The sequence below is a fragment of the Chamaea fasciata genome, unplaced genomic scaffold (genome assembly GCF_029207755.1).
Source record: "Chamaea fasciata isolate MVZ Bird 193981 ecotype frontalis unplaced genomic scaffold, bChaFas1.0.hap1 SCAF_8, whole genome shotgun sequence".
Lineage (NCBI taxonomy): Eukaryota > Metazoa > Chordata > Aves > Passeriformes > Sylviidae > Chamaea > Chamaea fasciata.
In genome coordinates, this window is record NW_027094093.1 from 8,186,969 (window position 1) to 8,208,566 (window position 21,598).

The 21,598-nt window shown below is 39.5% G+C and overlaps 1 protein-coding gene across 6 annotated transcripts in view; it reads right to left on the bottom strand.

The window, feature by feature from the left end:
* The window catches only part of COL5A2 (collagen type V alpha 2 chain), a 161,874-nt gene that overhangs the window by 77,076 nt on the left and 63,200 nt on the right, over window positions 1-21,598 (bottom strand). Inside the window, exon 1 of one of the 6 annotated variants that reach the window (XM_066189556.1) lies at window positions 21,258-21,502. The exons of 4 other annotated variants lie outside the window; for them this stretch is intronic. In XM_066189556.1, coding sequence (XP_066045653.1) covers window positions 21,258-21,357 — 100 coding nt within the window. In that variant the 5' untranslated portion in view covers window positions 21,358-21,502. Of the gene's footprint in view, window positions 1-21,254; window positions 21,503-21,598 lie in introns of those variants that run through there. One more of the 6 variants, XM_066189555.1, reaches the window with a different exon arrangement.

A 21,598-nucleotide genomic window follows, 5' to 3' on the forward strand; every position in this document is an offset into this window, starting at 1 on the left:
ATGAACCATTTGCTATAAATTTTAATGAAGTCGGAAATATTTTGCTAATATTGAAGGCACATAGTGCCTTCCAGAGAAAAGGCAGAGTATGTTGGCTAATTCGGAAGTCCATAAAACATCTGATGCAGCATGACAAATAATGGAATCAGGGACACAATTTGCACACACTCTGCCTCAAAACTAATTGTTCTCAGATAACTCTTTTGCAATTTATTTTTTCGTGATGATTTCTTTTTCTGTTCATTGAACAAATTCAGAAAAGACAGACTTGGTGAAGTTTCCTCTACAATCTCCTCCTAAGATCAGGATCCTTAACTTGTACTGAATAAATTCTGTACTATGCATATATTATGTATACATTTTAAAGTATTTCAAATGTACAGATGGGATTGGAGCATGCTACCTTTTTAGTTACGATTAATATTCAAGAAATTTATTTAATAATAATATAAGGGGATCTTTTTCCACTGTACCATGAAGCAGCAATTTGAAGATGACATTTAATTTACACAAAATATTTTGAAATGTAATTAATTCCATCAAAGGATATTAAACACTTTGTAGTTGCAGAAAAAAACAACAAAAACCCCTAGGTTATATAATATTACTTTGTTCCTATATTACAGTTGAGGAATGTGTAGTATTTGAAAGTATTTCTCCCTTGTTTGTGGTTGTTCAGCTGGAAAGGCTTCTTTTATTGTTGTTTTCTAATGAAATGATGTGCAACCACCACTCGACCTGAAGTAAAAAGGGCAAATAAATTGCCTCTTTCAGAAATTCAGGCCTACATGTCTCCCAATTTAGAACACTGAAATCTTTACCTCTCCAAAATAGTAGGCCCATTCACCCTGAGATACTGTGAGGACAGCTACTCATCAAGTACATTCCTTCCTCCTTTTTTTTCTTTTGGCAGGCCAGCTAGAGGTCACTTTGCAGAAATTTGACCTTACTCTGCACTAAGCTGCAAAGATGAATTCAACTTTCTTTTCAGCTAGATGCTATTTAACATCTGATTCATGTAAATTAGTAGCTTTTATTAAACCTCGAAGCATTTTCAATGTCAGACTGTGTCAGACACTATTGCTTTGCTCAGTTTACTTGTTTCTCCATAATAATAATAATGATGATTTTGGTGTTAATGTTACGACGGGAGTTGGACTCCACAGTCCTGGCAGGTCCTGTCTAACACAAGATATTTTATGATTCTGTAATCATTTCACCATTGCTTGCCCAATCACACATTGTGAGAAGTCATGTAGTTGTTTCCTGGAAAGAAATTTGTTCCCAGAATTTTATCCCAGGAATGATACTGTATTTTATCTGCCTCTCTGGTCATGTCTTAAAAGTATTCAAGAGGATTGCACTTAATTTCACCAGATTTTGAAAGACAAGAAGTTAAACTTGCTAAGCATATTCTGCTATTATTTTTTTTAAGCATTTCAGAGTTGGTTTCTTTTTTTTTTTTTTAATGAGGTATCTCTTACTTAGAAATACAACTATATCACATGAGACATTAAGAACAGTGGTATTAAAAGGACACATTCAACCACCTACTTTTCATTCACTGGAAAATAAAGAAAAATCTGGGGGTTTTTTCTGAGATGCTCCACAAGTATCTGGGTGGGTTTTTTTCAGTTTTACTAGAAAGTGATTTATGCCTGCCCTTCACAGCCAGGTCTCCGTAATATACTGCATGTCCTATTTTGTCACCCTGAACAAATTACAGCTTGATCCTGACAGAAGACAACAGCTAAGCAAAGGTACAACTTCAGTCTGATTTCATCTCATGAGTGATGGTCTAACACAAATGAAGATGTCCAGTTCCCACCTTTTTGGTACCTTTCCTCACAGGAATTCTTTTACAAGGACATTCCGTCCTCTGGTGTGGTTGTTTCAATCGAAAAAATGGCTTCTGGCTGCCTCAAAGGTGCTGAAGTTGACTCTAAGTTGAAACCCCCATTTTCATACACGCACACTCCCCAGGGAGGGTTTTAAACCTTCAGGGTATACTTCATGAACAGATTTTACTCTCAAACACTACACAGTAACTTTTGCTTCTTTTTTCTACTGTATAAACTTTATCATTAGTCCCCTCCATAATGAAGAGAAATATGATTTCTCCACATTAAACTTTTGTCATGTGAAAAACGATCAAGTGCTACAGAGTCTCTTACACTACTTTCATCATAACCAAAGAGCCCTTACAATTGGAAAGCACAACTTTTGTTGTTGTTTAATTAAGCATTTATGTTGACCCTCCAGAAATACAAGCCAGAACCTGCAGTGTTTTATCCATACACTGGAGTGACAAACATACTAAGAGTCAGAAATGTTTCCAAATCAAGACCTACACTTTTAACTCATTTATAAAGATACAGAAAGTAATTTTTTTTAAAGGGCCTCACCACCATTATACCCACAGGAGAGACACTCGTTAACACAGTACAAGGGTTTCATCTCAGGCAACTCAGAGTGCAATACCTGGATCACTGGAAAAGAAACAGATGCAGCGAAATACATGGAAAGGCAATTATGGAAACCCATGTGATGCCAAGTTGCTAAGCATTATCAAATAAGGGTCTCCTCCTGCCAACTTACAGGAGAGAGCTTTAATCCATAGCTGTAAAAATAAACACCCCAGCCCACAAAGATTAACAGTGTTTCCTGCCTTCCTGCACTGGCTACAAAATATTTTGATTGCACTTCTGTCAGGATCTAATGGAAATACAGAAAATGGTCGTCAGAACGGAATTTTCGAAAGCTGATGTCAGTATCATATTTCATATTTCCATTTTCCCAAACTATGCTTATCAACTGAGGGGAAAAAAAGAGGGAAGAGAGTTATAGAAATGAAGAAACATCTCATCCCATTATAATTATTCATTAAATACAAAAGCATATCATGCCATTAATTCTTTTTTTTAATGTATGTTTTTGTGATTATTTTTGTTCTGGAACACAAGGCATATTATTAACCAATACACCAACACTGTTTAATAAAACAATAACTTACATTCAACCATATTGTTTCCTAAGTTCTGGGACAATTCCAGAGAACACTAAGTAGCACAGAAATTGAAGACCTTAAAAAAACAGAAAATTACTAAGTTTTAATTAAAATCTGTGCTGATTTAGCACAAGGTTGAAAGAAAGATGTACTTTCCCTTTCCCCTTTTTTCCCTTTCTCCTTTTTTTCCCCAACAATCCAGTGCTGCCATGTGATGCTGCAAAGAAAGGAACCAGTGAAACAATAAATGTCTCCTCTCAACATGGGAATCAATTCTTCCCCCATTTGAGTTTCACAGCTTGTGAATTCTTTGGCTCCATGTCCACTTTTCTTGTTTATATAATTTTTGAATCAAGTCAGCAATACTGGAAACATCCATGGTAGTGCTCTAGCAAGGATTGAAACCTTTCTGGCTCTAGAGAGAGCAATTACAGATTTTGTGGAAGAGATAGGGGGTGCTTATCTCATTTCATTGAGGACTACTTCCACAGGGACATCAGTTAAGGAATTCTTCCATGGTAAAAAGCCTGATTGCTAATTACATTTTTGTCTAGTAATTCAATTTGCTGACCAAAAAAAGCGTAACTTTTTCAGATTTAACTTAAATTTATTTTATACTATTTTCTGCCTATTTTTTGGAGATGCAGCGTGTCCAAAAGAGAAAGAAATTTTGAAGCATAAGTTATTCCTAAACATTCCCATTAAAACTGGGGGGGACGGGGGAAAAGCCAGTTCACTATGCCAACATTCACAATGTCTTGCTTTTCTTTTGAAGTGATACACTCTAATATTCATCCATCAACACCGTAAATGTTTTTCTTACTTTTCCCCCACATATGCATACACAGATTTGATTACACACACACACACCAGCATTTGCCCCAGCCTATTAAGAACAGCTCTGTAGCAATCAGAAGATTACATGATCTCAAGAACTTCAAATGTTCACTTATCTGGATATTAATCTTATCAGTTGCTTTTCTTCCTGATTTAACATACAGAAAAGAACAACATGAACATATTTTGCCTAATTTTATTCATTTCAGTGGACCACAAGCTTGATGATATCCCAATGCTTTATTTAAATAACAAAACATTTCAGTCAGGAGGAGACAAGCCTCTTACGGTTATGTTTAGGTAGTACTATTAGTAGTTTCATTAATATCACAGAATCTAAGGCAACACTTGCAGTCCTGACAAGGTATTACCCAACTCCTGAGGGACCAGGCAAAAAGATCTGCTCCTCTCTCAAGGCATTTAGAGTGGTATCAGTGAAAATACTAAGTTATCTACTTCTGAATGGGAATTAACACACTGAAACCTGTTTCGTTCCCCATAGTCCTCATTGCTGATGCAAAGTTCACAGGGCTCTAAATTCAGCTGTCATCCCGTGCAACATCACATGATCCCTGAAATGGCATCCTCTGATAACTCAATATGAGGCCATACCGGGGCCCAGCTTCTCACCCAGGAGGGAAGAAAAGTTATTTTTCATGTTCTCCAATTGAGACAAAGAATTACAAATCTCAGTAACAACATCACAACCACTGAATGAGACCCTAATCCAAGCCTTAATTCAGGATTTTCAGGGCTGTGTTGGATACAAACCCAAAAACTAGCTAACAAAAACTTGTTACATTTTCAGTTGTTTTTCCAGTTTAGAAGTGTGTATGCAATTTGGGAGTTTCTCCTAACCCCAAATTACAGCCTGGAGGTTAGGAAATATTTCCAAATTCATGCACGTCCTTTACATGCAAGGTAAGCTTAGTAAAGAGAAGAATTTCATTGCATTACTGCTAACTATGATTAGCATTAGCCATACACACCTCAATGGAAACTCATCAGTTGTTAATACATCACAATTTTACAGACAATGGGGTAAAACACAGAACATGTGGCACACCTGGTCTCTGGGTAATCTCACAGACCTTTAGCTTGCATAAATTATTCCACTGAAGTAATGGTAGCATTGTAATTTACACCAGATGAAGACCTATTCTAAGATCTGCCTCTTTCAAACAGAAGTGTCAGGAGAGTACGTCAAATGATCTGACTTGACAGTAAATTTTTTTCATGCACTAGTAACCTCAGTATGAAATTGCAATCAAAGGAGAAATACACTGCAAAATTATTTGGTGTTGAAAACCAACCCCAGAGAATCCACTGCAGATGTGTCCTTGCTTCAGCACTGCTCAACCAAACCTTTCAGAAATATCCTGGGTGGGACTTGGCTGCCAACAAAGCACCTTGAAAAACAGAAAACCCAGACTGGTGCTGAGTTTTCTTTGGGGGGATAAGGAGATTGGGTTTTTAGTGTGGGGTAGGGGTTTTTTGAGGCAATCGGGTCAGGAGAAAACTGCTGTCCAGTGGAAGCATCTTGTTCCAATCTCCCTGACTAATGTGTACTGAGGATCCCATTTGTATGTCTCCATCTACCCAAGCATGGCAGTAGCCAACAGTCCTTGGGTTTAGTGCCAAGAATAATGTTACTGTATATTCTCTTAGCAAAGTCAGAAGAACAGTCATCTAGAAAGAGCCATGGAGACAGAACCAGGACTGAAATTAGATATCACACCAGCCTCTCCCCAAAATTAATAATCTACCATTCAAGCCAAATTATAATTTTATGTTACCACAATTCAAGTATGGCCTTTGAGAGAAGTTTAATTGCTGGAAAATGTCTATCAAGCAACAGTGGCTAAGAATATAAGTTCTAAACAAATTTTTCTAAAGAATCCAAGACAGTCTTAAACTGACAGTTTAAGATCAGAAAGTTTAAGAAACAGACAGTTTAAGATCACAGTCTATTCCCTTGTCCACTGGAAAAATGAATAAAGGCAGATCCTTCCATTAATTGGGTTTTTAATCATAGTTATACTTGGATAAGACTTAGCACTCGAAATCAGAGACTTGGAGCACACAGGGAAATGTCTGCAGCATGCATCAATGACCTTTTGCAACTGAGTTCTGGTATAGAAACAGAACTTTTCAAATGTCCCAGCATGTTCAGTTCTAGGGGTTTGGTCCAGATCCAAAACTCTGGGCTTGTTTAATAAGGAGATTCCAGGCAGTCCACAGCTGACCCTGGGCAGCCACACTGAAGCTCCAGTTTGCTGACGTGGACAAGCTCTGTGCCGGGGACTGAGTAGGTCCAGATGCTCCTTCTCTCTTCAGAAAGGAAATTATAGTCTATAGAAGAGGAGCTTGGCACAGCCAGCTTTCTAAACTAGGAAATTTCATGATCTATTGGAATATATTAACATGTACATTTTTAACTCCAATACAGACATAGCTTGTCTATGGAACAAATGTTTGACAGGGGCAGAGTTACAGGGCTAACGGAATGTGAGGGGCTGGATGATTTCATTACCCCTAAGCTAAGGCAGCTGGCAAGCATGGGTATTGGTTTACTGCTTTTTTGCCTTTTTTGTTATGAATTGTATGGATAATTGATGGCAGGTTGCCTGAAGCCTGGGACAGGCTCCATCGTGAAAGCTGAAGCAAATAAATGGTGGCTTGCCCTTATCTCACTCGTTCTGTGTCAAATCCAGGAATTACAAAGATTGGTTTGGCATTTAAAGGTACCAGCCTAAAAGAAAGGAGCAGGCTTATCGCACACAGTGGCAGCCTGGATGTCACCTCAGGATCAGTAACTCCTCCTGGGTCTCAGCACTGACATCATGCCCAGCTTCTTCTGGTGAAAGGGAAAAATTTCCAAGCAATTTTCCAAAGACCACTGGTTACCAAGCCCTGAATTTACACTACATACTGAAGACCAGTGGAAAAACAAATAAAAATGTGAAGCTCCTGGGAGCTCCAAGGTAAAAAGAAAAGAAAAAAAGTTTCACTCATCATTTTCTCAGTCAAAATTTTTCTTGCACAAATAAACCTGTAAATATCACATTCAAATAAAGTGTTAATCATCTCAGTTATAGACAAAATTAGCACAGGCGGCTCTCCCTCAAACTATTTCAGGGAATACTATTTGCACTACATGCAAAATATCTAAGGTTGGTAGTTCAGTGCCAAGCATATCAGAAACAAATTTCCACTTCACAAGCACCTTGGTTGTGAAAATAAAATTTCACTGTTCAAAATATTAACTTGAAATTAATCACTTTTCTTACTTTCATGCTGATCTATAAAGACAAACAATAAAAGTGTACAAGTTTATTCTGGTTTTCCCATGGAGAAATCAACTCAGGATCATAATTAGGATCAGCAATCAAGCACTGGTTTTCTGTTTGTTTCACTAATGGGAATCAATACATATTAAAGAAACTAGTAGTCCCTTTTTACCCTCAAAGTAATTCATCTACACCAAAAACAAATTTGGAGGGAATGATACAGATGATGTGTTTCTTTGACGGCACACAGCTGAGGGAAGGCACAGCATAGGGCATAACTAACCATGTATTTCCCATAACTGCTGCATAATTTCAATTTAACTGCACTGTAAGCTTCACTGTATTAAGTCCCTCCATTAGGTAAATTTTCTATGCACACCTCATCACTGTGTACGGCTGGACTGATGTAATTAACAGTTTGAGGTCAATATGGAAAAGGGGCTCATTCATCCCTGGCAAGCTGACTCCAAAAAGAATACACACCGAGGAGCCCGGTGATAAAGGCACAGAGGCAGAAGAGCCAACTGCTAAGTCACACTAAACCTGTGACTGCTTTATTCAGAATATAATTACTCTTGAGAATCTCTCAAGGGCAATAAATTAAATCTCAGACGCATACCTGGTAATAAACACTGAAAGCACAGAATAACATAGATGTCAATCACCCACCTGGTTACAGCAGCATCTTCTTTCAAACAGGACAGCACACAAAAATATGTAACAGTCCTTTGCAAAACATTCTCCTGCAACTGAGCATTTGAATATTCCTGCCATTTTAGTGTCAAGCCTGAGAGACCAGGAGAGCTTATAATACTGCCTCAGAAGTGCACTACATCGGAGCCAGGCTGTGCTTCACACAGGCTCCAGAACCGGCCTTACAAATGTACTCCCTTTCAATCAGGCCTCAAGCACCTGATGTCCTGGTACCATCTCCCCTAGTATTAACTTCTTATGAATGTAGGTAACACCTTAAACAGAGCGGGGAACTTTCCTACACAGTAACTGAATAATTTCAGGTAATTACTAAACTATTCACATGGTAGGAAAACAGAGAATTCAAATGCCCCATGATTCAGAGAGTATTCCTAAATCAGAAATGCAAAGTCAGTTTGGATCAAAAAGAACTGCAATAATTTCTTTCTGCTCTCTGTTCTGTTTTTATATTCCTTTGCAGACTGCATAACATATAGACCAGCCTGTTCAAGGGATTACCAAATTTTTCCTTTTTATTAGGAGAGGAATATTCATGCCCTGACCAAACGGTCCACATTAGGGTCCATACTACTCACATTTCTTTCTGCAAAAAGTTTCTCTGAGTAAACATGGCCTAAAGTTCTGGGGCAAAACATGCCATGAGCTTTAGTCACATATGACATGCCAGAAATTTCACAGGCTTCAAAAACCTGAATTTTGCAAGCATGTCAGACTCTTCCTCATAGGGCTGTGAGTTTACTAACACAGGTACTGGAAAATTCATTATGCATTTAGTTGGACTAAAAGGAGAACATTACCCTTCAGGCATTTTGCATGAAGACAATCTGATTTCCAAAACCAGGACTGTCTGGTTGCAGGCTCCTACAAGTTTCCCACAGGATGGGAATTTAAAAAAAAAATAAATAAAAAAATTAAAAAAAAAAAAAAATTAAAAAAAAAAAAACCACAACCGAACCAACAACAAGAAAAGTAGTGTAAGCTAGAACAGGAAAAAAAGGCATTTGGAGGAAATACTTTGTGTTCTTTAGTAGTACATCTATCACTAGGGATAATGACCTGTAATTTCTTGCTGCCTCAAATCTCCTACTGGGCTACAAAAATGTATAGCAGAGAATGGCACACGCCTACACCACCTTCAGGGACAGGGGCTATGTTTAGTTCATTAAGACTTGAAAGAAACATTTTAGATGCCTGAAGATATTGTGCTGCATTGCACAAAAATATAATTGCTGTAACTGCGTCTGTAATAACTAACAAGTTACACAGCAGATGTTTTTTTTTTCTTTTTCAGATCTGTAGTCCTGAAACATCATTCTATTCCTAATCAAACTGAAGATAAGGTTTTCAGTGTGACAGAGGCTACTGCCAGCCAGATCCACCTGCAATTTCTTTTATTAAACTTGCCTTAACCAGGCTTGTCCTACACCATTTGTTGATGTCCTGTCAGAGCAAGGCAAGCAGTACAAGAAGCATTGTTTTAACAGGACACACAAAGGGCAAGAGAAGCTTCTTGTGCTATAGCTCTGAAATCCCTTGTGAAATCTTCATCTTCCTTATGCTAAATAACTCCAGGAGGAAGGAGAAAAAAAAATAAATCCATGCCCATCCCCCTCAAAAATCTAACAAACTTGTACCACCCCCATCCCTGTGAAAAAATCTTGCCTCCTGAGACAAATACTAAAAGAACCAGGCCTAAGCAAGATCTAGCCTCAAACTTCACAGTTTGTTAGATATCAAAAGGAGTCGTAATAATTAGCTATTTGTCTTGCCTGATTCTGACAAAATGTCCTAAAGCTCACTCTGCCATTTCAATAAATAGTTATAATTCAAGACAAAAGCAAAAGCCAGAGGATCAGAGTGCTGGTATTTACATCTCATTGTGAGCTGCATTCCATTGTACAAACAAGTTACTTAGAATTTTCTAAGTCTTGAAAACTTCAAGGAGGAATTTCAGTCTTTCAGCCTCCGGAAGGGAGGAGATTTAATGGGAAAAAAAAAAAAAAAGAAAAAAAAAGAAAGAGAGAGAAAGTACATGCACACAAGAATAAGAATGAGACTTATTTAGCCATCTTATGAAGAAATAAAACCCACTTTGGGGTAAAAAAATAATTTTAATGTTTTGGTTTTGTTGACCAGTTTGGTGAAGGTGGTAGTTCTGACAAATTAAAAATTAACTTCAGTAGAAGTGTATCCTTTTACTAAAGCAGCCCCAGATCTATGTTTTCAAAGTAAACAACTGAAAGTCAGAAGATGAACCATTCCATTAATCCTAACCAGATTCAGATTTATATGATTACACTGGGAGAAAACAGGCATCCATTAAAGCCATACCATTTTTTCTTGTGTGAAGGTGAAAACAAAAGGACAAACTGGGTAAATGTCTTTAAACATGGGCTCAGCACAGCCTATACCTCTACTGCAATACCCTACAGTCAGTGTTGCACAGTGTCTGCCAGCTATGTCCAAGAGCAAAGCCCGGAGGGCATTATTTGATCAAGCTATACATTTTCAGGAGCTATACTACTGCATCCTAAGACCATCCCAGCTAATTTGAGTATTGGTGAATATTAAGTCTGGGTAACAATACTATTTAAGAGTGCATGCTTTCACTCCAACTCATATTTCAGCCCACAGACCAGCTTTAGCTCAAAAGCAGTGCTGTAATTCAGCTATATTTGCAGACTCCTTTTCAGAAGTTTAAACATTTAACCAACGGGGTAATTAGACTTAAAAGAAAAAAAAGCAGCACAGGCAGAATGTCTTACTCCTTTTCTCAAGAGAACTCAAGAATAGGCAGGTAGTACCAATGATGTAACTTGGGCTTTGAACGCAGGGATGTGGATGCAGTCATGAAGAGCAGCAGCAGGGTTGTGCTCTCTCCCGTGGCATTTTGAAATCGCACGCATGTCAGGAATTGCTCAGGTGTGATTCCAGTCCCAGTAAAAGAAAGGCAGAGTACTGTCACACCAGAAAGCTTCTTCTCATGGCATTGAGTCAACACTCACTGACATTTATAGGACTCTGACAAAGCCACAGCTGTATCCTGTTAGAAGTGGGACCATAGGAGCATCCCCTTTCCAGGCAGTCACATTCCCTTCTGCTATCATCACTCCAGCCGAGGGGTCCCTCAGCACTTTTCCAGACAGCTACAGATCAGGAGGTTAGAAGCACCAAATGCCAAGTCACTCTCCAGACTAAGGCATGCTGAAGTCGGTCCCAAACTTAAGCCCTTACTGTATCTCTTTGTAGCTTCATGTAAAATTTACCAGGAATTCATCTATTATATTAAGCTTTATTAGGCAGACAGATCATCTTGAGAACCCCAAAAGCCTTAAGTTCCATGTTCTCCTGTACATGTATATCTGAGATGATGAAGAACCTTTACTATGTCAGATTTGAGCATAAAGCAAACTCACACCAAAACCACCGAGATTCCCTTGGTTTCCTGTGAAACCAGAAACTGGGCTGTGTTTCTACACTGATGACAGGAAATCAAATCACATGAATTTGTGAAAAATGTCAGTATAACTGATAGAAGTTATGTAAGGTAACTCACTACTGCATCATTTAACCTAATCAAATCTTACTTCAGATTAAAAGACCCTGAAGTTTGTTGCCTTCTTTTAAAAGAAAAACCGAAGTAATTAAATTTTTCATTTATTAGGGAGAAAATAAAATAAAGGTGGAAGTTGTCTCATTACAATAAATAAGACTACTCATGTGCCTCAAGTTAGGTTCTAAAGTACTCTCCTGAATGGGAGATTTAAGTTACCAAATATTTACTTTCCATGTTCATTACATTCAAACACAAACAAAATAAACTGCCTGTAAAATAGATAAATTCCATACTGCAGAGGTTTCCTAGGAAACCAGGAAAGGCTTGAAGAAACAGAGAACAGCTGGAGGAAAAAAAAAAGCCAACCCCAAGAACTAAGTGCTCCATACCCTGATTTTAAAAACCACTAGAATGATATCACTAACAAACATTAAAGCACCGCCTTTCACACCGGTTGGCCCTGGCACTCTCCATAAGGGCAAACACGCACAGCCTGAAGAGATCAAGATTTAGCTCTTCTCTCCCATCATCTCACCTTGCTCTCCAAAAAACAACAACAAACCAAACCAAGAAGTGTGAGTGTTTTGCTAAAAAGTGGTAAAGCTGCAGAGCGTTGGCATGAACACTGAAAAGGACAGTCAGCCCCAGAGAGGTGCCTATTGAAACCTTCAAGCAAGCAGGTGATTCACTAGCCAGAGATTGCTTTGCTGAGGAGCCAGATTCCACTTCTGAAACCAACCAGCTACTCAACATGAAAATCCATGCCATTCCAGAAATGTATTATTAGCACAATGACTCAGTTATGTATATTACAGTAGTACCCTAAGGCTTCATTTGATATCAAGGATGCTTTGTGCTCTGCACTGCACAAATTCATAGGAAGGTCCTACACTTTACAGTGAAAATATAAAATCAAAGCATGCCCAAAGTTATTCAAACCTCAGTCTCCAGGTTTAAATGGAATTTTCTATCATTAAAAAAAAAAAAAAAAAACAAGAGTAAAGGACAACTTGTCTAATCTCCGTCGTAATTTCTGAAGTAGGCTCCCAGTACTCTCTGCCAGTCACCACTCTAAGTCCAAGATTCAGTGACAGCAGCCATACTGTCATGTTGGCTCTTCCTTCCCCACATGGCTCCATTTTCCATGTTCTGCTCTGCTTGTCACCAGGCTCAATGGCTCTGACATCAGGTCCTTCCCTTCCTTTGTTGCCGCCAATGCATGTTCCAGTACTTTCTGCCTCTTGCCAAAGCAAGCATCAAACATCTGGAAATCATCCTCCATTACTTTCACCAGTGAGGTGCATCTGCCTTGCACTGTAGTTCCCATACAGTGGGAAGACATCACACTCACATATATATGTAAAATGCACTTACATAGATCTAACACACCATATATTAAACCACTTTCATCTTTATCATGCAGTTAGTTACAAACACATGTTACTTTCTTTAAAGATGTAAGCACATATACTGGGAGAGCTTTACAGACCAGAACACTCCTGACTTGAGACAGTTCTAAAGTACAGGTAATTTACTCTTAGAATTGTGTTCTTTTCCTCGCATGTGAAATCTTTTTAGTATTAGAAACCAACAGGTTTTCAATGCACGCATTATGTGTGCTGGAAATGGAAAATTAATGCAGAGGAAAAGAGATACCACTTTTTGCCTGTGCCTCTGAAGGAGTGGAAAATGCAGGCTATTTCCACCCCTTCTCCATGGCCCGAAGTCACAGCAGGACAAGGACCCCTGGGTTGTATGGAGCTGAAGGCTCCTCAAGAGGTCCAAGCTCCATCACATTCCCAACCCCTCTCCGGAAGTTCGTGCCTCTTGCTTTCCTTCCTCTTCTATTCTCAGAGCTTTGGACACACAGAGGATTATTCGGGAAGAATTTCAGGAAGCCTCCAGGAGCATTTGAGAGGTGAGGTAACCCAGCTACTCAATGGTATCTTTCCTACCAAGAGGCTCATCACTGAGGTAAGCAAGAAAGCCAAAAATAGATCATACTTGGTTAAAAAGAAATTTTATTAGTTTATCAATTCTATCACTTGCGAACTATAATTATAATTCATAATTTGGATCAACTAAATTCAGGGTGACTTGATTTTTCTGAAATAGCATAGATGACTTAAAGATGACTAAATCATCCTCAGTTGAGGGTCCACACTACAGCTCAGGGAAAAAAAACTAATACTTCTAAGCAGATAGAAAAAAAATCATAAATAGCTGTCATAGAATAGCAATCACTATGGCAATTCAGCACATTTTTATTAGATCAGATTTGATAGAACCCTGTAAAGAAAGTATTTGTGAAAAGCTGAGTGTAAAACAGCTACTGTTTGCTGCTTCTGCTTTAGTTTTTTCCTTAAATATTTTTTCTTGATCTACTGGGATGTTTATCCTGACAGGAGACATGATATTTCAGATTAGAAAGTGATTTAATATCAATCAAGCTTGTCTATGATTTCCTGAAAGAGAGACAAAGAGAGCTTTAAACAAGATGCTCCCTCAGCATAACCTCTGAGGTTACCTATGATAATACAGCTGGCCCGAGTCAGTTCTCCTCAAACAAGAAACAGTTTCCTTCTGGTTTTTAGCCGTATTTTAACTATCACTTTAATGTGAAGCAATAATCTTGGAGCAACTGGGCCAGGACAAACTCACAAATTGGCAGAAGGGAGGTCTAGATTAGATATTAGAAAGAAATTCTCTCCTGTGTGTTGGATGGAACACAGGTTGCTCAGAGAAGCTGTGGCTGCTCCATTCATGGAAGTGTTCAAGGCCAGGCTGGACAGAGCTTGAAGCAGCCTGGTGTAGTGGAAGATGTCCCTGCCCATGGTAGGGGGTGACACAGGATGGGCTTTAAGGCCCCATCAACCCAAATAGTTCTGTAATTCTGTGATGACTCCTCTTTTATCTCCCTCAATCTTTTCCTACACTACACTGCCATTATGCCCATAATCCTGCACTTCAGGTGGCCAGCTTGCTGAAGGATGCTGGCAAGCACTTAATGAGCAAAGAATATTTGGAGAAGATACTGTATGGACCTTCCCTGCCAGACATCTACTGCTCAGCAGGGAGCAGACCTCAGGGAGACAGTTTACTCTTCTGTTCTTACTCTAAATGAGTTCATGTCCAAAGCTCTGAATCCCTGCCAGCAGTATCAGAGTCGCTGTTTGTGTTTCTATTCAGCCACATTATCCAAAGAACAAGGGCACAAAGATTCAAATTAATTCTTTAGTCCTCCCATGCTACTGCTGCATAGTCCGAAGCCTATAAATGAAAATGTGACGACACAAAACAACATGAAAGCTTTTCAGTATAAAACAGCTTCATTATATCACTCTCCCAGCTATACTGCTCACACAAAGCTGCAGAAAAATGCAAATTTTCCAAAGCTCCAATCAAGTTTCAGCTGGCAGCAGCATGGCTAAGGAACAACCTTAGGACAGCTCTCCAAAGACAAGACCTATCTTCAGCAGCAGATACAAACAGAATCCCTAGGGTCTGCATAAATAGGAACTCCCTGAACAGAGAGCATCCCACCACTGGCCCTCTGACAATCATTCTTAGTCTTCATGCTTATATAACACATGACCTTTCTGCAGCAAATGCGGGTGGGATAGGGGAATAATGGAATTGTTTCTCACTGCAAGAATAAAAGACAGCACAGCAGGCCATGAAAAATGTATGTTGCTTACTAAGAAGAGATAATTGTAAGCAACGGTTTGGATATTTTAATTACCACAGCATCAAGGCTTTATCATCATCCAAAGCTTCCAGCACGTTACTGTTTCCGTAATTATAAATCAAATTATAAAGTACCCGTTATATGAAAATAACTGTTACTTCCTATAGTCAGTACCACTGGTTTATCCTTTCTCGTAGTTTAGGAATAGCACTAACTCTTCAAATTTCTCTAAAGTTAGGGAAAGCACAGAATCACATAACAACCCATGATCAAAAAAAAAAAAAAAGTATCTAGAGAAACAATATTATTTGTACACACGCAATGCACTGATTACATAAATGGCGTAAACAATACATGATGCCACCCCCTGGGGTACCTCTGTTCCTCTAAGTGTTACACGACTTCTGAGCCATTTTTCTCCAGCTTGAAAGTATTTGGTTTCTCATTTTATACCATGGAAAGAAATACATTTTCTTCATTAAACTTGCAGTTAACGCATCCTACATTCCAGTTCAAATCATACTGACTCTGCACATGACAGTCTCACCAGGGCATTCAAAGATGGTTGAACAAGGTGGGTCTGTTGTAACTTGAGATTTCAGGCAGCGCAACAATCCTTCCTCGTGCTCTGAAAGTTCCAACTCCAAGAAGCCTTTGTCAAAAACTGAAATTCCGAGTTAATCTGATTAATTTATTCATTTTACATTAAAGGATACTTGGGTTTGCCTTGTTGGTTATATTAAGAATGGGGGATTTGTCTACACAATAAACTGAAGTGCAAGTCCAGCCCCTCTTCCCTGACTCAACTGAGAATCCACTGGATTAACACTTTGATTTATTCTAAGAAAAATTTCTGAGAAAATTGCATCAGGACTTTACATGCAAAAATGTGCAGGGTCACAATGACAAACATAAGTGAAACAGTGCACATATAAGGACAGATCACATGCCTCCAGCTGGAATTTCGACTATTTTTTATTACTTGGTTATTTCTTGGCAATGAGCTTGTTGCCTTCCTCTGTATATGGAAAAATAGTTGTATACAGGCCACCAACATCTGTTCAGTTTTTTTAAAGGATTATATTGTTGCATGAAGATCTGCCTTTGCAGTTTCTGCTTCCCTGCTTACACACAAAAGAATCTGTGTACCTTTTCTCAAAAAATACCAAAAACCAAGTTATGTGACAAGTTGACCACTATTAATTCTAACCACAGAAAAACCACAACTTACAGTTTACTCAGATAGTAAATACAACTTCAACACCAAGAGTTGTTCCTAAGCAGGGTTTCCCAGGAGCATTTATCATCAGTCAAGGGATCTGGTAGATATTTCTTTTTTTCTGAAAACTTCCAAAGCATTAGCAAGTTAAAAAAATACTTATTTTTAACTACCTTACATTTAACTGTTGTTAAACAGGACCAATCCTGCATGAACAAATCAAGCTGATAGAACATTATCACACTGAAACAAATTGCATGGATGAAAAGATCTCACCAAGAAATGAAAACTGAGCATGTCAAAATATGAGTCATGAAATGACCATTTGGTTTCTATGGCAATAATCCATGTTTGTAAACATCATGGGGAAAAAAAGCCTGCACTAACAAACACAGCATGCAGCTACTCTTCAATCACAAAATATTTTCCAAAAAAACTACAAGTCAACGTGGATAGTTTAACATAACCCTCAATTTATGTATTCCATAATTGTGAGAAAGGTTTTGCTCAGGCTGAACAGAAGAAATCCTCTCGAGGAATCTTCTTGTAGAAATTTCTGTGTAGAGTATCCTTCCCACACTTTTACATCCAGGAAACTCAACCCCAAATATTCCAAATCAATGAGTTAGACCCCACAAAATTATGACTTTGTCTAATAGGTACTAGATTCCCATTTGCTGCTTGTTTAGAGCTATATTAATTTCTATTCTTTAATTATTTGCTATGCTTAAGCCCCCAAACATATATACCTACCTGCACACACACACATGCAGGCTGTCTCACTAAGAAAACAGAGGTACACACATAAGGGAGCAATACGGGGATCTGGAACTTTTTGGGGGAAAAAAAGCATGAATACAGCATAACCAGGCCCAGCCAGCATCGCTTTATGAAAAGCAGTTCTCACTTGACCAACCTGATCTTCTTTTATGACAAGGTGACCTTGTCCCACTCATGGGATGAGGAAATGGCTGGGATGTTGTCTGCCTGGAACTTAGTAAAGCTTTGGTCACTGTTTCCCACAACATTCTCCCGGAGAAATTGGCTGCTCATGGCTTGGATGGGAGCACTGTCCACTGGGTAAAAAAAACTGTCTGGATGGCCAAGCCCTAAGATTGGTGGTGAATGGAGTTAAATCCAGTTGGCATCTGGTCACCAGTGGTGCTCCTCAGTACTGGGCCCCGTCCTGTTCAGTATCTTTGTCAATGATCTGCACAAGGGGATCCCAGCAAGTTCACAGCCAACACCAAGCTGAGCTGGAGTATCAATCTGCTGTGCAAACAGTTGCATTCAATGATCTTAAAGGTCTTTTCCATCTTTTCCAACCTACACAATAATTCTGTAATTCTAAGTACTATCAGATCCTCACTAAAATTGTGACAATTGTAAAAACAGGGTTGCTTTTCTGCTTTCATGTAGAATCATACAGTATCATTCCCCTTACGAGCTCTAAAGACTCTTTACATAGATGAAAGACCCATAAAATCTAAAGCATTTGGCACAGATACTCAATAATTTTCTTACTTTCTCATAGCTACAGAGGACTTCCATTTGTCATTCCCAACACTTGCTCCACTCTGAGGACTATGAAATGTAACATCTTATCCCCCTGAAGAGAGTATCAGTGAGAAGATAATGGACACAATTAATAGCCCCCATTCCACCAGCAGAGCGGTTTGTGTCTCCAAGGTCAGTCCACTCTCCTGTCTCCCTTGCATGGTTTCCAGATAAAATGAAAGACCTTGAGAATTCAAAAAAGGCAAAGAACAATGACCATTTTCTTTTTTTTCCCCCTTGTTCACACTATCAAACAAGGCAAATTAGATACTTTTAAATCAATACCACACTGATCTCAGCTGAAGAAGGTTTGACACCACAAGAGGTGGACAGGAAAATATAATTCAGACAAAGGTACATTGCAAAAACTGGTGAGAACCAAAGGCAAGTATAAGACTGAAGAGAAATATGGGAGATGGTGTCAATATACCACCACTGCCATGCCCACATGCAATTTGCACAGACAATTCTTGAATAAGGTGATTCCCACAATTTCAAATCTGATTCTAGTGTACTGATTTTCCGCTAAAGGTGTATTTCTAATTTATTTTTAAAAAGAACTTTTACACTTCCAAGAGGACAGGAAAGGACCCCAGAAGCACACCCTGCTTCTGCTAGTAGTTCCCTCTATCCCAGGCCCTAGGGAAAGAGGAAGGGTTGTAGAGTTGTGTGGAAAACCCTGTACCAAAGGTTCAGAGCTCTCATGTATTCAGCATCTAAACAGCACAAAATTTCAGTCACCTCCTGGGCACTTTTTGATCCTGTTGCATTTCTGAACTAGAGCAGGTCTCTACAAAGAAATTAAAACCAGACCTTTCAGTCCTTCTAGGATTTTGCAGCACGGACCTTATTGATAAAAAAAAAAAAACCCAAACTTTTAAATAGGCACATTTACACAGTCAGTCTCAAAATTACCAATTTTGCTGTACTAGGTTTGGAAGTGTTTTCACATTTTTACATATATTTTAAGCATATATACAATGTAGTACTACCAGCCAAGTGCTCTTGGGCAGAACAGATCAATCTGCAATGGCTTCAAGAGAGAAAAAAAAGAAATTATAAAGAAACTGGCATTACCTAAAAGCACAGCAATGATAAGTGCCAAAAAAAAAATTACTGTCAAGCAGTATGTTTGGTTTGAAGAAGTATTACAGTTCTTTCATTCAGGTTTTTTAACCATATTACCTGCTTTATTATATTCAACTTATTTATCAATATCAATCCCCCTTATGATAAATTCTGTAACATACTACCACATTTCTTTCTGCCACTGTGTCTAAAGTTGACAAGCAGTATTCAACCCTTATTTTTTCTAGGATTGTCACGAAAAAATGACTGGTACAACACTGATTTTACATCCTTTCAGAAAGCTGGACAGTTTTTTCTAATCTACACTTCCTGAAGTGCTTTCCCAGACACCTCTAACATTTGTTTATCTGGCAGTACCTTTATTCAAGTAGTACATAAGTGAATGAGAAATGAAGCAGCTCTACAGACTAAGTCACCTGCATTAAAATACAGTGTTGACTGATGTTAGACCTCTGCACAAATACCAAACCCAAGATAAACTGGGGGTAAAACCTGTCCACTCTTCAGCATTTGTATGCTTCAGTCAGGAACTAAATGAAAGGTGAAATCCCTTTCTTATGCAATTAAACCAGACCAATGTGTACAATGCACCCTACTTCGATGTTCACTGCACCAACCCTCACATCACACCAAAATAGGTTTGGGTTTGGTTTTCTTTTAATATGATGAACATTGGAGAGGAGTATGTATAGTAGAAAAAGCTATTGATTCTCAAACAGGAAGATGAGTAAGTGATGTAAGTGTAAACAGATGTCACTGATTTATTACAACATACTTTGCTCTCTGACTTACCATGTACCTCTCAGTTGCCTCAGCCACTAGCACATGGAAAATACATCCCAGAATGTGTTGCTACATTACTGGCTTATCCTATAATTTCCAAAACTCCAACAATCCAGTAAATGACTTGTAATAACCCCACAGAAAACTCACATAATTTCTGCAATTTTCTTCGAACAGGCAAAAAGCTATAATTTTTATTAAGTGGATACCAAAAATGAAGTCAGTATTTTCACAAGCGTTTTGTTTGGTATTACATGTAACTGAAAAATGCATAATATATGCCTCCCTTTATGGCAAGTATATGAGTTATACTCACAAGTCTATATAAAGTGCCCCCTCTGTGGGACTTCTTACACAGCTGAGCACGGGCAAGACAGTCTCATTTTGCTTTGTAGAACAAAAGTTTCAGAAATATTCCACTGGTTTATTCATCAGGCTTTGACTCCTCCTCACTTATGCAATCCAGCGTATTACCAGAGAAGTTCAGTTACAAGAAAAATTACACTCTTAAAAATACACGATAAAGTAAACGCAAACCGCATTGTAGGGTACATCCTACAATGTGCCAGAATACCCTGCAAAGTCCCTTTGTAGGGCACAATTTGGAAAAAGAAGCCAGTGTTACATATAAGAAGCCTAGGAAGGACATCGAGGGGTACAACAGCTCCAGACTGTCCCACAACCAGCCTGCTCACATTTCAGGAAATCAACACAGATCACGACATCCATCCCGACCGCTGAAAGAGTGCAGTCCCTACGCCTTCTCCTGACCGTCAGCGTCTCTCTGGCAGGCATTGCAATGATACGAAACACGAACGGCTACCAAGCAGCGCAGGTTGGGCGGCTGAGGCTCGCAGCTCGCCAGCGCTGCTGCCCGCACGGAGCTTGCCCCGACCGCCGCTGCCCCGCTCCGGCAGCCCCCGGCCGGAGGGGCGGTTCGCTGCCATCCTCGGCATCAGGCAGCCCCTCCGCAAGAGCCTGGGGGGAAACGAGCCCGAGAAAGAAAGAAAGGAAAAGGAAAAGGAGGAGGGGGAGGGGTGGAAAAAAAGGGAGAATCTACGCTTCTGCATTTCTCTAAAACAAAGAATGTGAGAAAGCAGATGTAGTTCAGCGCAAACGACTCCACCCTGCGAGGATTCGGTGTTTACTCTCCCGGCTCGCTTGCCCAGCTGTCCTCCAGCCGCGTCCCAAGCCCTTTCTTTTGTTGGGAAGTTCCCAGCGGCCGCAGCCCCGGCGGGACGGGGGCTCAGCCCGAGCGCCCCGCGGCAGCACTTGGCCTTTGACCGCCCCTCCCGCTCTGTGCCCGCAGCGAGCACCGCAAACCTCCGTCTTCCGCTCAAAAACCCAAAGCGCGAACCCCTCTCTGCCCCCTTTCTCAATACGCGAAAGCAAAAGTCTTACTCTCGTACCCTAGAGGTTTTCCACTCCACTTATTAGCCAAATCACATAATAAACACACTGCATGCAAAGAGGGGGGATTATGATCATTGCTTTAGAGGTAGAGAGAAACTCACCACCTTCATACTCTTCCACTTCTTGCGCTTTTGTGGTGACAAATCGGCCTAATAAAGCAGCGAGGATGAAAAAAGTTCTCGTTTGTACCACGACTGCCATCATGCCTAGATATTAGACATGTAGTCTCCCCGGGCAGCAAAAAGTGTGGAATCGTAGGGTTATTTTAGCACCATGAAGCCAGCTGAGGAGTCGTTCTGCCTTTCCGCATCAGGTCCAGGACAAAGCCTGCGAGCCCTCCTTTCAGCACCAGCTCCAGCGCAGTCTGCAAACACTCCTTTCAGGGGATGCAGCTTTAAATAGGAAGAATGCTGCCTCCACTTTCTTCCTGCCCCTTTTCAGTTCG